This window comes from Typha angustifolia, chromosome 12, assembly GCF_048772165.1.
Source record: "Typha angustifolia cultivar Huaian chromosome 12, ASM4877216v1, whole genome shotgun sequence".
Taxonomy (NCBI): Eukaryota; Viridiplantae; Streptophyta; class Magnoliopsida; order Poales; family Typhaceae; genus Typha; species Typha angustifolia.
In genome coordinates, this window is record NC_133250.1 from 1,897,718 (window position 1) to 1,912,204 (window position 14,487).

The 14,487-nt window shown below is 35.3% G+C and overlaps 2 protein-coding genes across 2 annotated transcripts; both read left to right on the plus strand.

The window, feature by feature from the left end:
* The first annotated feature begins 2,325 nt into the window (after positions 1 to 2,325).
* Positions 2,326 to 9,733, plus strand: LOC140771769 (cysteine synthase-like). Its single transcript, XM_073113441.1, has 10 exons — positions 2,326 to 2,642; positions 3,478 to 3,587; positions 3,661 to 3,718; positions 4,736 to 4,999; positions 5,100 to 5,237; positions 5,345 to 5,396; positions 5,475 to 5,554; positions 7,249 to 7,308; positions 8,243 to 8,323; positions 9,433 to 9,733. The coding sequence occupies exons 1-10, from the start codon at positions 2,406 to 2,408 to the stop codon at positions 9,523 to 9,525; spliced, it is 1,173 nt and encodes a 390-aa protein (XP_072969542.1). The 5' UTR covers positions 2,326 to 2,405; the 3' UTR covers positions 9,526 to 9,733.
* Positions 9,734 to 12,400: 2,667 nt separating this feature from the next.
* LOC140772198 (uncharacterized) lies at positions 12,401 to 14,220 on the plus strand. The gene is made up of 2 exons (XM_073114139.1): positions 12,401 to 12,591; positions 13,862 to 14,220. Exon 2 carries the CDS (start codon positions 13,870 to 13,872, stop codon positions 14,062 to 14,064), a length of 195 nt encoding a protein of 64 aa, XP_072970240.1. The 5' UTR covers positions 12,401 to 12,591; positions 13,862 to 13,869; the 3' UTR covers positions 14,065 to 14,220.
* The last annotated feature ends 267 nt before the right edge of the window (positions 14,221 to 14,487 follow it).

Here is a 14,487-nt window from a genome sequence, read left to right on the forward strand (position 1 = left end):
AATGTTGTCATGCAGATTACTGTTATTGATGATATTACCAAGAGGTATAGTGATTTCTTATGAGAAAAATCCAAAAATACCAAGGACTGCACTTAATAACTTGCCTAAAGATTGGAGAGGTTGAATATTAGAGACCTTATAACTGCTAAGTGGGCTTTTGTAGCTCCTCAAATATTTCAAATGCTCAATTATAATAATTCTATGTGAGTTAAATTAATGACCGATAAATACGGGAGATTCTATGTGTTTTATAAACATTTGCATAATATTGTTTTAACTATTTCATTGAGGACGATCGCTCTACTTGTATATATCAAGACCTGTGGATTGCTTGAAAATTGACTTATCTGAATATGGATGTTAAGCTTGGATATGAGAATTGCTAGATTAACTCATTTAGACAATTGGGATGCGGATAGAGTCTATCTTTGGTTTGAGCCGGTTTCAAGGAGGCAAAAGCTTCCTACAATTAAGTCTATTTATATGTTTCTCCTTGAAAATAATATGGTGGACTATGCTGCTGTTGATGAGAAGTGGAAATGTTTTTTTGAAGCATGAATATTGCCTTGAGGATTAAATACTTGTTATGAAAACTAATGAGATATTGATCCTATATATAACATGTGCTGGGGATTGGGAAAATTAGGGCTCACAAAGCTGCTTAAACTATTTCAAACTTTCAAAGAGAGGGGACTAAGGTCCCACTTCCCTTCATCATCTATTTTTGAGTCGGCGATAACTATGTCGTCACCCGAACGTAATCATTGAATCTCCTCCCTAGGTATGCCCTCCAAGCCGCCAACCACACTCACATATGATGTGTCAGTGTGAAGACCGGCCAGGAAGAGTCATAGCCGTTAGGTTGACCCGTAATACCACAACTGAGCCAACCGATTGCCAAACTGCGAGCATTGATCCGCTTAAGTCCACCAGCAAAGAGTCGGTAGCAGCTTGAAGATCAAAAGATCTGAGTTCCTTCTTCCCTTTCAACCTATTTATATATTTCTTGATTGTGAAATTGCTCGTCAATTTTGGGATCTTTCAACAAATGTTTTGAGTTTTCATTTCTCCTTTTAACGGGGATTGGCTATTAAAAGATTGGATTAAAGAAACTAATAGTCATAGCCATATTAACAATACTTTACTCTTACATACTAGTCATCTATTAATCAGTTTTGGAGGAATATGTTAACGATGACTGTTGAGTATTTTCTGTTAAGGCAAAGTCCACTGTGAACAATTAAGATTAATATTGCCGGTGCTTTTGTCCAAAAACTAAAAGGGGTGGATTTTCAGGGATTCTAATACGTGTGCCACCATATGGAGGTCCTTGCATTGGTCAAGCGTGGGCATTGAGGGAAGCTATCATAAGAGCTAAGGAGTTTGGATTTCATAAAGTAGTCTTTGAAACTGACTCTTAGATCCTAATTCAGCTTCTTAATTAACAACTAAGCTCGTGGAAACTTAAAGGAATGATGGATGATTCCAAGCATTTGATTTGTTTTTAATACCGTAATGAAAACAATGCTGCTCACTGTAGATGCCTGAGTTTTAAACCATTTTGGCTTGAGATGTCCTTGAGATGAGTTATTTCTAGGGGTCAAAACGGATCGGATATGGATCGGTAGTGCTTAACTCATATCCGGATCCGTATTTTTAGTTCGGATGCGGATATTAGACGGATAGCAAAATTTAAAACTATATCCTAACTAAACGAATATGGATAATTTTCGGATAAAGGATCGGATTTTAAACGGATATTGATTGAATTTATGTCAAATATATAAAATTAGAGAAATTAATCTCTATAAATAATATATAAAGTATTATTAGTAATAATATTAATATTTACTATTTAAATAAGTAAACTAAAAACTGTAAATCATTTAAAAAAATATGCGGGTAAACGGATATCCGATATCCGTATCCGAATCCGAAAAATATATCCGACCCGTATCCGAATCCGTATCCGAATTTTTTCAAAAATTCTATCCGTATCCGAATCCGAAAAATATATCCCACCCGTATCCGAATCCGTATTTTAATTTTTTCAAAAATTCTATCCGTATCCGAGTCGGATAGAAATATTTTATCTGAATCAGATCCAAGTCGGGTCGGATAGCGGGTCGGGTCAGATTAAATCCGACCCGTTTTCACCCCTAGTTATTTCTGGTGTTGTTAGGTGAATTTTGAACCCCTGACTTTTTTTAACGAAGTCTTGGTTTTTTTTTTCTCTCTTAAAACGAAAGAAAGTGACAGCCAATTAGTGACAGGTGACAAATTAACAAATTAGATGACACAAAATTAAAAATCCCTTATCCTTTAATCCTTCCCAATTCCTTGGCTCCCTGGGTTTTATAGAACAGTCCGCCTATTGACACTTTTCTCTTCCCAAATCGATCCCCATGGCCTCTCTCTCAACTCCAATCACTTCTTCCTTCCCCTCCCAATCCAAAATTACTACTTTATCCCCCCTAATCCCCCTCCAACACGAGCCCTCTCTGTTCTTTGTGCGATCCCGCAAAGCCAACCTTTCTTTGATTCGTAGCAGATGCCGTCGTCTCCCGGTCGTCTGCAAAGCGGTTTCCATGAAGCCCCAGACTGAGATCGAAGGCCTCAACATAGCCGAAGACGTTACCCAGGTACGCGGAAGACCAATTCTTTAACTGGGTTTTATTTGTAAGTGCGAAAGCTGGCACCTTTTTTTTTTTTGGATTTGGGTATGTCTGTGTCCATCTCTTTCCTGTTCTTTTGACATCTGGAGTAAGTATCGTGTTGTGAGTGTTCAAGCTGTCTAGAACTCACTTCAATAGAGATGGGTCACAGGACTAGTTCTTAGGTAGTTTATGACAGAAATTTAGATAATCCTTGGGTATGATAGTTCCTGGCTATTTGGAAGAAGAAATTGTGTTGATGCAGCCTTGTGGAGATCCTCTGGTTCTTATGCATGAAAAGATTAAAGATAACCATGGAGCTCAGAGTTTTAGACTTGCTCTATGGAAACTTTTAGGACCTTTTATTATGGAAGAAGTAACAATCTCATGTCACATCGCATATATATCATTAAAATGGGCTGCTGTTCTGATCCATTGACTTGTCATAGATCACATGTACTTCCTACTTGAATATGGCAATCCGAGAGAATCATAAACCGAAATTGATTGCTAGACTATGCATTTAATGTTGTTCTAACTATCAAACATGTTGACGTAGACATGCTTCAATGAGTTGTGACATAGCAATATAGTGTAAAGAAAACTTTCAAGACAATTACTAACTTACATGATTTATATGTATATTTTGTTTTTCAGTACTTGATTTCTATTTCACTGCAACATTTCAAAATTGCGGATAAAAATGCACAAAGATTTATGATCAGTAAATGCTTATGTAAAACTGCTAAAATGAATTGCTTTACACTTCAATGCTCTATGGAATGATGACTCTGCTAACATCCATTTCATTGTTTCTATACAGCTTATAGGGAAGACACCAATGGTATATCTTAATAATATTGTGGAAGGGTGTGCAGCAAGTGTTGCTGCCAAGCTTGAAATTATGGAGCCATGCTGTAGCGTCAAAGATAGGTAAAGATTTCATGCGCTTATTTGGTTGGATGTAATTTACTTCAACTAATTGTTAGTAATCCTGATCATTCAGGATAGGCTACAGTATGATTTCTGATGCTGAACAAAGAGGCGTTATAACTCCTGGGAAGGTAGAAAGACTCTTCCTGCTTTTAGCATGTTACTTATTACAGTTGTAAAATTGATTTCTTTCAGATTTCTGAGGAAGATACTGTTAATAAAACTTATAGCAACACTTATAGTTATATGATGCAGTCTGTGCCAAAAACTGAATCTAAAGCAGGCGTCATGGGCCAAGGAACCGTATCAGGGGAGTGGGCTCGACCAAGTTGAATGAGCTATTTATCTTTTAATTAATTCATGTTTATTTCTTAGACATATTTATCTCTTATTTATGTCTATCTCTTATGTAAGTCTTTACGGTAAGTTCTAGTTAAGTCATATAAACCTTTAAGATAAATTATAATTCGAGCCGTGTAAGTCTTTAGGACCTAAATCTAGTCCAAGTAAGACTAAAATTTGTGTAACCTACCTCTCTATTTAGGAAGGGCCGGTCTTTTTTGTTTACTCATCTAAGTATTGAGAATTATATTTTAGTCTTAGTTTATCTTAGAAGTAAGAGTAAGAGTAATCTAGGAGTAGAAATAAATTAAACCTCCTATACCTCTGTCACCACCGCCCATTTCTCTCTCTCCACCGTGCTCTTCCACCTTCCACCTTCATCACCATCGTGGATCACCCTTAACTTAAGCCTAGACCTTTGTTACGGATCGACCCCTAGTCGGACCGTAACATTATAGTGGATATGAGTTCCCTTTGTGTCAACATCCGTATTGATAGCATGTAAATCTTGTTCCATGGTCCGGTCAATTTAACTCCAATTCTGATACTCGTCATTTGGCTTATGGTGTAGTATGTGGGTATGGTATGGAAAAGAAATCTTTACTAATAAGAAGGTGTTCATGTAGAAAGAAATGCACAAGTCCATATTATATAACATGAGAAATAGATTTCATATGTTGTAGTGTTACTTCTTTTTGCAAACAACAGTTATGATGTTCCTTTGGTGATAGGAATTTTACTTAGAAAAATATCTCCTTCATTCTTTTAGTTTCATCTGTTTATTGTTGAGTTTCTATTCTTAATAGAGTATTTTGGTGGAACCAACAAGCGGGAATACAGGCATTGGTCTTGCATTTATTGCTGCTGCTAAAGGTTATAAGCTGATCTTGACAATGCCTGCATCAATGAGCATTGAGAGACGAGTTCTCTTGAAAGCTTTTGGAGCAGAACTTGTCCTTACTGAATCTGCTAAAGGCATGAAGGGGGCTGTCGAGAAGGCAGAAGAGATTTTGAAGAAAACACCGGACTCCTACATGCTTCAGCAGTTCGATAACCCTGCAAATCCTAAGGTCAGTACAATGTCATGGTCTTGGCGGGCCTTCCTCTGGTGTTGGTGCCACTGGATTTTCTTGCCTGACATTCTTCTATTTGGGTCTGTGTTTGAATCAGATACACTATGAAACTACTGGCCCAGAAATCTGGGAAGATACAAGAGGGAAGATAGATATATTTGTTGCTGGAATTGGAACTGGTGGGACTATCACAGGCGTGGGGAGTTTCTTGAAGAAAAAGAATCCCAACATTAAGGTGCTTAGCAACCTTTTGTCTATTAAGTGCAAACTGCCCAGCTTTTCTTTCTTTTTCCTTGTTGATACTTGCACTCCTCATGCTTACATTTCTTGTATGTTCTTCAGGTTATTGGCATTGAGCCTGCTGAAAGTAACATACTATCAGGCGGAAAGCCTGGTGGGACGGCTAAAGAAATATTGCTTTTATCCTTTTTCCTGTATTCTTTCTATTAGCTCTAATATCTTAATCTTGCAGGTCCACACAAGATTCAAGGCATTGGGGCAGGTTTTGTTCCGAGGAACCTAGATCTTGAAGTAGTTGATGAAGTTCTTGAGGTTTGAGCCTTTCTATGCTTTCTCTATCTTTTAAATAAATCTTGTATTTGATTGTATTAAGTTATTAAACTGTCTGTTTCCAAGTGTCAAATTGTTATGAAATTGTTTGTTTACTAGTGGTCGAATATAATTTAATCAAGACGACGCTAACAACGATAATTCTTCTAGCTCTCAAGCCACCGTATGCTTGATGTGGTCTAGAGACAAGAAAACATATTGATATGGAAAAATATAAGGAGATACCTAGATCACCCTCTAGGAGAAAAGATAGGGCCTTTGCGAATCTCTTTATCTGCCTCTTAAGTACCTTTTCCGTACTAGTATAGATAGATAGATAGGAAAGATAGAAGATAACCTATCAAGCTGTAGGGAAAAGAAGATCAAAGCCACCTAGATTATGGGGGAGAGGGAAGAGTGGTCTCCACCATAAAAGAGAGGAGATGAGGGAGGAGGAGAAGAGGGAAGAGAAAGGAAAGGGATAATGTGGAATCCACCAAAATATTATTTTCTCAAATTTTTTCTCTTTTCTTTTCGGAATTCCCATCACCTCTATAAATAGAGAAGAGGAGATTACATTAAATTCATAAATTGATCTTATTCGGATCTTTTCTAATCTAATATATAACTAAATTAGGACTCTTTTAATTTAAAAATCAATTAAATCCTAATAAAACCTACCTCAAAACAAACTAACAATTAAATGTCTTAGATTTTTGGGAGTTTTAACTAAATTGTACATTTTAATCTCAAATCTAGTTTTTAGAGAAAAAATACATCAGAAATTAAAAAATAATTAAAAATTTAATTCCCATCAATTCTTCTCCATCCCTCACGATTCCTGAGTCTTTGTGGCAACAGTTAATTTTTTTTTCCTTTGTGATATTGAAGATGTACAGGCATCATCTTATAATATTCTGGAGTTGTCTCCATCTTGCAAACCATTCGTCTCCAAAATAGTGCAGATTCGATTGAATACTTATCGTTATTTTCTTTTGATGATGATGGAACAACATTTTTAAGCTTCTAAACAGTGTTGTAGTTTCAGAAATTAGACATTTTGTACATGCCAATTCTTTGCCAATTAGGACCACAAGCTAAGACTCTTCTCTGCAGTGGGGTTGGGAACATAATTAAAATTTCAGTGCTTATTACAATTGACTTTATTCAACAATTTGTAATGGGATAATCATGAAAATGTAATGTAGCTTTGAAATTTTTGGATATTAGTCCCACTTTTTGTATTGGCATTATGAGTCTTTTTCTTCCGTTCAACATACTATAGAATGAGACTATGAATAATTTGTTCAGGATGATATGTTGATTTAGAAAGTTTTGATGGGAAAGTTTGGGGCTACTTAGCAAGACACTTCACTAATATGATGAGTGCTTGATGTTATCAGTTGAGTTTTGCCTTTGTTTTCTTTTTTTTTTTTTTTTTTTTTGGACTCTTATGCTGGGTATTGAGCCATATATTATATATTTTGCTTTTCAACTTTCTTTTCTTTGCTTAGGAAGCTGCTGTGTCTGTAGTGGGGAGATAAAAAGAAAGGAAAACTTTTTTTGCGACATTTATTTTAGAAATGGACCTCATGGCCTATCTTCTTTACCTTCTCTGTTGTTTTATTTTACTCTTGTTCAGCACCTTCTTCAAATGTTGAGCAGTGCTTTCTTGTTCTATGTTTGATGTACAACAGATATCTAGTGATGAAGCTGTCGAGACAGCAAAGCAATTAGCTCTTCAGGAAGGGTTGCTGGTATGTGCCATTTAGTATATTCAGTTTGTGTAGCAGTGCAGTATGTCAATTAATTTCTCCTTATGTCTTCACTGTCTTGAACGTCCTTCTTTTCTCTAAAATCAAGTGTCTTTTTTAAGTTTTGACATTCTCCTCTGAATTCTAGAACTGCATCTTGCACAGAATATTCTTGCTCCATTTTAAAGTTAAATCTATAAAATTCATAAAGGGCCTAATTTCCCTCACTCTTTTCTGGTAAATTTCATATCTATCAGTACTGCATAGAAAATTATGCTTGGATTTGCAAGATATTATGAGGAAAAAAAATCAAGATGCATCAATTTGCTATGCAAAGGAACAGAAAATTTGAGAAAATGTAGTATAGATCGTTTTGACATTCTAGAATCTGACTCAAGACATCATCGCCTGGACTCTAGTCATGGTTCAGCAATCGAAGGCTATATCTATCCAATCAAGCACAGCTACATAAGCACTGATATACATATTAACAATGTCAGCATTTGTTCATTTGTATGGGTCAATTTATCAATGTTAATTAAAATGAAAAAGAGCTGGATATCAACTTATGCATTTTATTTTGATGGTAGCAATCACATATATCCACCAGCCATTGGTATTCTGTTTTTCAATTGACTTCGACTTTAATGAACTTGGCAGATATCTGAACTGTTGATCAATGTTAATTAACAGGCATCACAATATAGGCTGATTTTCTTTTTCTGGAATTTTGTGTTTATGGGAGCATCACTCTGCACAGATATTCAGATTAAAATAATTATCTCATGTTTCATCATCTCATATCTGAAGTTCTGTTTTGTCATTGCTATTGGTGAGAACCAATATTGTCGAAAGTCAAAGCTGTTGTCGTGCATATCTGAGGGTACTTAAACTACATTTTTCCTGTTGCCCCTTCTTAATTCCATGTTTCATGCAGGTTGGAATTTCATCTGGAGCTGCAGCAGCTGCTGCCATGAAAGTTGCAAAGAGGCCAGAAAATGCAGGGAAACTAATTGTGGTATGTCTGTATCTTCAGCTTTTTCTCATAATGAAATGGACCATCTAAAAATTTTGTTGTCATCTGTTAGAAAGTTTTAGGCAATTCTCAACAAAGCTTTTGATGAACATCCATATGCATTTATGCTTATCGATGTTATCTTGTACTTGTAGCACTGCATACACATTTTTAGCCAATTTCTACTTGCAATCTAGAGTTTTTAAAAATTTTAGGCAAGTCTTAACAAAGCTTTTGATGAACATCCATTTGTGCTTATGCTTATCGTTATGGTCATCTTGTGGCATTATATTTGGACACTTTTTTTTTTTAGCCAATTTCTACTTACAATCTAGAGGGTTTTGATTTTCTTAATGAAGGAAACTCTAGGAATATTGGCAGGTTCTGACTGAGCATATCTCCCCCTTGTTCAGATTACATACACTTTGTTCATGTTTATATTATAGAACAACAAATCAAGCACATGCCTAAGACTATTTTAAGACAATCGCTTTTTTCTAGTTAAAATTAAAATGTATTAAGACTACCCCACAAAATTATACCAGTCTCCACCATGGAATCCAAGGACTCCTATGAGTCTCTCTTTGAGCAAGGTTGAGCATCTCCAGTCGCTCTATAGCAACCACTGCGTTGTTCTTAAGCAGAATGAAACTAATTGGCATTCGAAGTTTAGAGTCCAATGGCTTTCAGGTGGTGATCGTAACACTCACTTTTTTCATCAAATGACTCCAGCTCGTAAGCATCATAACTTTATTTCTTGCGTCTGGAGTCCAATGATTTTGAGGGCGAGGACCATACTGCGAAGGGTTTCACAGACTTCTAACATTCCCTTTGGTGGGTGCAAAGCGGGCTTCTGTGTTCTCGGATGCCTAGTCGCTTCTCGACCATTCCTTAAATGCCATGATGACTTCCTAACCCCTTTCTCTCAGGATGAAATCCGTAATACTCTGTGGGACCTCCTGTTGGGTAAGGCCCCAGACCCGACGGGTTTTAGGCCTTTTTTTAGGACTTTTTGGGATTCCACTGGTCAGGTTGCAAATACTTGTGTATGGTTCACCATCTTTCTCCATTTGTAATCAAAGTGTACTTTTCTAACTTGTTGATTTTTCCAGGTTGTGTTTCCAAGCTTTGGTGAGAGGTACCTTTCGTCTGTTCTATTTCAGTCAATACGAGACGAATGTGAGAAGATGCAACCAGAGCCATGATATTTATTTCGCCATACTATCCATATATGTGATGTCTGTCCCTTCTATTTAAATCTATGGTGTAGTAGAGGCAGCAATCTCAGTTTGATAAGTAAAAAAAATAAAAAAGCTTTATCAGATCTGACCTGCCTTTAATGTTGTGAGACTGTTAATAAACACTTGCAACTCTGCTTTCTCATTAATAAGATGCGAGGTTGTTTCTCTCTCATCCATTAATGACACTTGACACAACTGCAGAATCGTCAAAATCTCTTATTAGCTGTATAAAACCACTTAATTGTTTCCTGTTTATATATTTGGCATCTGTCTTTGGTGTGTATTTCTTCTACTTAGTCTGATTTGTTATCAGGTTTTTGATATAATTTGCTACTGCAAAAGATATCAATTCATTTGTGGTGTTGATATTAATTTATACCTTCATGGCTACAGCCAAGCTTTACACTACCACTTGTATTGGATATAAACTTGGCACTGGTTGGTTATGGAATAAGCTTATTAGTATCTACTTCTCTCTTTTGATATCTCCATCTAATATTTTATATATACTAATTATTATTTTATCCCTGAAAAGACATCATCTTAGTTTCTCTTCCTCTCTTTTCTTTCTCCTCATACATCTATTATAAAGGAAGAAATAAGCAAGGTTTCGAAAATCGGGCTTGGGTCGGCCGTTCGGAAAAACGATACGTATTGACCGTCTATATCATATCGACTATTTTAATTAAATAAAATTTTAAATATTATTTACAAATGTTGAGAAATTTTTAAAAATTTAGAAAAAATTATAAGAAAATAAGAAATAATAATTACTTACATATAAAGCCTAAAAAGTAAAATTCACTCATCCTTCCTCTCTTCTCTTCTATCCTGCTAATTGTTAGTCAGAAGTATCCATTTTCTCTCACACTCTTTTTATCTTTCCCCCTCTCTCACCATATTTTTTTTTATCTTCCCCCCCCCCCCTCTCTCTCTCTCTCTCTCTCACTCTCTCTTCCTCTTTTCCCCCTCACTCCCTCTCTCTCTCTCTAGCTGCTGGCTGTTGCTGTCAACAGCAGTTGCCTGCTGCAGCCGCCAGTAGCTAACAGTTGCTGCTATAGGGCTAAAACTAGCTAGTTTCGACCAATCCCACTCGGGATCGATCGAAATTGGAAACTATGGAAATAAGTATACCTAAACTAGTTTGGAAGTTATTCCACAACTAAAACTCTATCTTAAAGAAACATTGCCATGTGAAATTTTTAGGGAAATAAAAACATCCACTGTTCATATCCATAACTAGGAGAATAATACGAGGACTTCCAGAAAAAAATAAAAGCATATAAATATTTTTATTTTGGTTTTTGATAATTTGCATCGGTGGTTTGAGTGAAAAGCCTTTTAGTTTTTTAATTGGCAAAAATAGATCCTCTTATTATCGAATTACAAATTTAAGTGTTTTTTTTACTGATTTAAACTAATTTATTTTTTTCTAATTCAATCTAACCGTTTAATTTCAATGCGCACATTGTTAAAAATTAGAGCGTATAATTTTTATAAGCGATGTGTATAAATTATATAGATAATGCGTGACATTTTTTTTAAAATTTCGATGTGCGTATCGTTGAAAATTGCAGCGTACATATGGGTAAAACGTATAAATTACATAGGTGATGCATGATACTTTTTTTTAAAAATTAGAGCGTACCTTTTGTACGGGCGATGCGTATAAATTATATAGGTAATGTGTTGACTTTTTTTGAAATCTTAATATGCATATTGTTGAAAATAGAGAGTACATTTTGCGTAGACGATGTGTATAAATTAAATAGGTGATGCATGATGTTTTTTAGGACACGAAAGTCTTTTTAAAATTTATTAGAGCTAAATCAGTAAAAAAAAATTCAAAATTGTAATTTGATAATGGGAGAGCATATTTCTGCAATTACAAAATTAAAAAACATTTTGATGTAAATCACCCTTTTAGACCTCAAACTTTTAGTGGGATTTATTTCATTTATTCTTTATAAGCTTGCATTATTTGCATGATAAAATTTAAAGAGATCGTATTGCTTGGATACAGAGTCTTTGACCAGAGACTTCCATTTAAAAAAGATTTTAATGTACTCTTATATAAAACCTATAGTCAAAGAAAAGATAATTAAACACTTAGTTATATATCATAGACAGTGGTGTACTGGGAAGTGGGATGTGCATGCATTGACACATTATCGCATCGGACAAATGCGGATCCGGGCGCGGACACAAACGAGTTGGATCCGATTGGACTAAAGAAAATCCACTAACCTCGCATCAAATCCCTAACTTAAAAATCCCAAATCGACTCTCTCTCTCTCTCACACACACACACAGATAATATTTAATTCGTGTGTAGTTACTATTGATTTGTTTATTTGAATTAGTGTAGATGTGTAGTAGTGAGTGTTAATTTGATTGTGATAATATATATATATATATATATATTAATTAGATATAATATATTATATATATTCAAATATAATTATTTTTATACATTAAAAATACAATCTTTGTGCCCTCATATTGCTTAAGCCTATATAGTGGGGTAATCCGGTTTGATTTAGATTCAAGGAAAAATTTCTTACCCTACTCAGATTGGATATGGATTTAGATGCAGGTAGATATAGTTTTAAAAATAAATTCGGATACAGATATAATTATAGATATGAATACCAATATGAGTTGGGTATAATTTTTTAGATACAAATATCAGATATTCGTTTACCCCATATTTTTTAAATAATATACTTATATTATATATGCTATCCGCTAAAAACCTAAATCCGACCCGTTATTAACCTAAACAGTACCCTATCTTTCATCCACCTCTAATCCGACCCGAACCCATCTAACCATTTTCTCTCCCTGGTCGAAACAAAAAATCCCCAACCTAAGTCGCCACCGAAGTCCCTAAATCACCGTCTGCCGACTTCGATTCCTCCGGCGCCATCGCCATCGCCTCTCCGCCGTCACCAAGCTCCGCCGCCATCGTGTCCGTCATCAAGCTCTGCCGCCATCGTCTTCATTTGGGTGATTTCAAGGCCTTCCCAGGTAATGGCATCTAAAGTTCATTTATTAACTTGCTCTACTTATTCATATTTGGGTCATTGATCTGCTATAAATTTCCCGTAGTTAACTAGTTATGTGTAAGGGATATATGACAGATTTTGTGAATGGATAACCCTTTCTAGATCTGCACAGATGTGCATATTATTCAGACTTTGTTACTTTATTGAAAGAATTATTTTTTTTTGTTCCTCACAGATGTGCATGTCCCTCTTATGCAGAATTTGTAGTTTTTAGTTTGTTCATGTAGAGATTAATTTTGCTAATATTGTATGTACTTGACATGCAAGAAATTATTTTTCTGAAATTTTTAGTATTTTGTTTTAACTGTCCAAAAGAAATGTCATACTTTGTTTAAGATTCAATCTGTATCGAATATGGATGGGAAAGAAAGAAAGTAGATATCATTCCCTTTTCTGACAAATCCCTCGAAAATTATCGGTATCTATTTAGTTGTGATATGATTTTAAATTTTGCTATTTATGCAATATCTGTATCCTCGGATTGAAAATATAGATTCGTATGTTGGCACTATCCAATCTGTATTCGATCTATTTTTACCCTTAACTACAAGAGATATTAAAAAGTAGACATTTTCCTTGTTCTTATTTGAAGGCATCATCCTTTTGCTTGTGAGAGAATGCTTTTCTTTTCTCACCTCACTTATAGTTGGAGGTGGGTGGCCTAGTTAAATTATGTGATTCAAAATAAGACTAAGAGATATTAAAAAGTAGACATTTTCCTTGTTCTTGATAAACAATGATCAATCCTAAGATCATTGAGTGAAGCAATCAAACTATTCCAATATGTAGGTTGTCTGGTTTCCTAACTTTTCTCCATTACGTTCTTATCTGATATTATTTTTGAGATGAAAATTATGCTGTGTTTGTGCGCGCGCATGTTTTAGTTTTTTATACCTATTTCAACTTATGGATAGTGTTTTCAGGCAAGGTTTGACATGCTTGACCCCAGATAGTTGTGTGATTTGAGGCTTCATTGTTGTTAAGGCTAAATTTGACACTTGCATCAGGCTTGAGATCTTAAATTATCATTTAGCAACTTTATTTGGAATGAGTATATCACCTAAAATTACTGGGATGATATATACAAGAGCTGCCATGCCATATGCCCATATCACATGATTAGTGTTCTCAAGCATAAGTGGAAAAAGAAAAATGGAACTGCCAAATAGAACTTCTAACTTTTGCATTCTTTGGATGATATCTGATGAGAACATTTTCTTCTCTTTCCCTAGACTCTTCGATGAAGGGATTTAACAGTCTCGCACCCAAGACCAAGAACCTGATTGTCGCAGGTGGGTTGTCGACTTTTGTTCTCGGAGTGTACTACTACACCATGAGAGCTGTTGGAGGTACAGATGAGCTGCAGGTCGCAATCGATAAATTCGAAGAAATAAAGACAAAGGAGGACAATAAGCCATCCTCAAATTCCAGTTGAACTATGTTTGTTATGTTACCACAGTAGATAATTTTATAAGAGCTCTGCTCAAGAGGTTATGGTTCAGTGACAGGGTTCTTTTTTCCCTGTTTGAATTATGTTTGGTACCACATTGCCAAAATAATGGATAGAGCTTTGACTGTGCTAGTTAAAACAGTTTGATATGGAATAGCAACAGATATAATTTTGAGACAAGAAAACTCTCAGGAACATGCATTCTGCCACTGTTTTGAACTCTTGCTCTACCAAAAAGTGAAGTGACAAGTAACACTTGCTTTTTTTTTTTTCTTTTCTTTTGGCATTCAACTCGAAGGCTTCACTTAGCATGACAAATATCAGAGTTCTTCAGTTAGTTAGCATGACAAACAGTTTGACATCTATTTTCTGTATTAGATGCATATTTTTTTATAATGCAGTTTGTAT

Bases quoted from the DNA above. Each gene is read 5' to 3' on its own strand.
- LOC140771769 (XM_073113441.1), top strand. From the start codon at position 2,406: ATGGCCTCTCTCTCAACTCCAATCACTTCTTCCTTCCCCTCCCAATCC. The intron at 5,555-7,248 runs GTTTGAGCCTTT...GATGTACAACAG, and splicing joins TAGTTGATGAAGTTCTTGAG to ATATCTAGTGATGAAGCTGT. The intron at 8,324-9,432 runs GTATGTCTGTAT...TGATTTTTCCAG, and splicing joins ATGCAGGGAAACTAATTGTG to GTTGTGTTTCCAAGCTTTGG.
- LOC140772198 (XM_073114139.1), top strand. From the start codon at position 13,870: ATGAAGGGATTTAACAGTCTCGCACCCAAGACCAAGAACCTGATTGTC.